At 61.7% G+C, this 473-nt stretch overlaps 1 protein-coding gene across 1 annotated transcript in view; it reads right to left on the bottom strand.

Annotated features, from left to right (window-relative positions):
• The window catches only part of LOC104272317 (glucagon receptor-like), a gene marked incomplete at its 5' end in the record, with an annotated part of 4387 nt that extends 3939 nt beyond the window's left edge, over positions 1–448 (bottom strand). The window contains 2 exon segments of the mRNA XM_009867282.1: positions 8–78; positions 334–448. Coding sequence (XP_009865584.1) covers positions 8–78; positions 334–448 — 186 coding nt within the window.
• Positions 449–473: the final 25 nt, after the last annotated feature.

Here is a 473-nt window from a genome sequence, read left to right as displayed (position 1 = left end):
CCCGCCAAGGCTGGCTGCCGTTCTCTGTCACCCACTGCCCGTCAGCACCGCACCGGCGGCTCACCAGCCCGTCCTTCACTGCAGACACGAAGCACTGGCATCTTTCCCTTGAGCTCCCCCAAACCCCTCTCTGGGGGTGATAGCTTGGATTCTGCTCAGCCCTAAAGTCCCTCTTCCAGGGCAGGTGTGAGCTCTGTGCCCCATGTGTCCCCTTGCCCCCAGGGTCCCTTTCCCCCTGGCAGTGGGTGGGAGAGGAACTCCTGAGAACCCTTCACCCCCCACCATGGCTCAGTCCTGGCTTCCAGCCCTGGGCTGGCAGAGGGTAACCATCACCTTTCTCAAACCAGGGCAGGTAGAAAGGGCAGGAGACATTGACAGCGGTGCCAGGGCTCCCGTCAGGCCAGCACGCGTACATGTCGAAAGTCCGGTTGCAGAAGAGCCCTTCCAACAGGGGAAAAGCCAGTAGTCAGATG

This window comes from Apaloderma vittatum, unplaced genomic scaffold (genome assembly GCF_000703405.1).
Source record: "Apaloderma vittatum isolate BGI_N311 unplaced genomic scaffold, ASM70340v1 scaffold30083, whole genome shotgun sequence".
Lineage (NCBI taxonomy): Eukaryota > Metazoa > Chordata > Aves > Trogoniformes > Trogonidae > Apaloderma > Apaloderma vittatum.
This window is presented reverse-complemented; position numbering and strand designations above follow the sequence as displayed.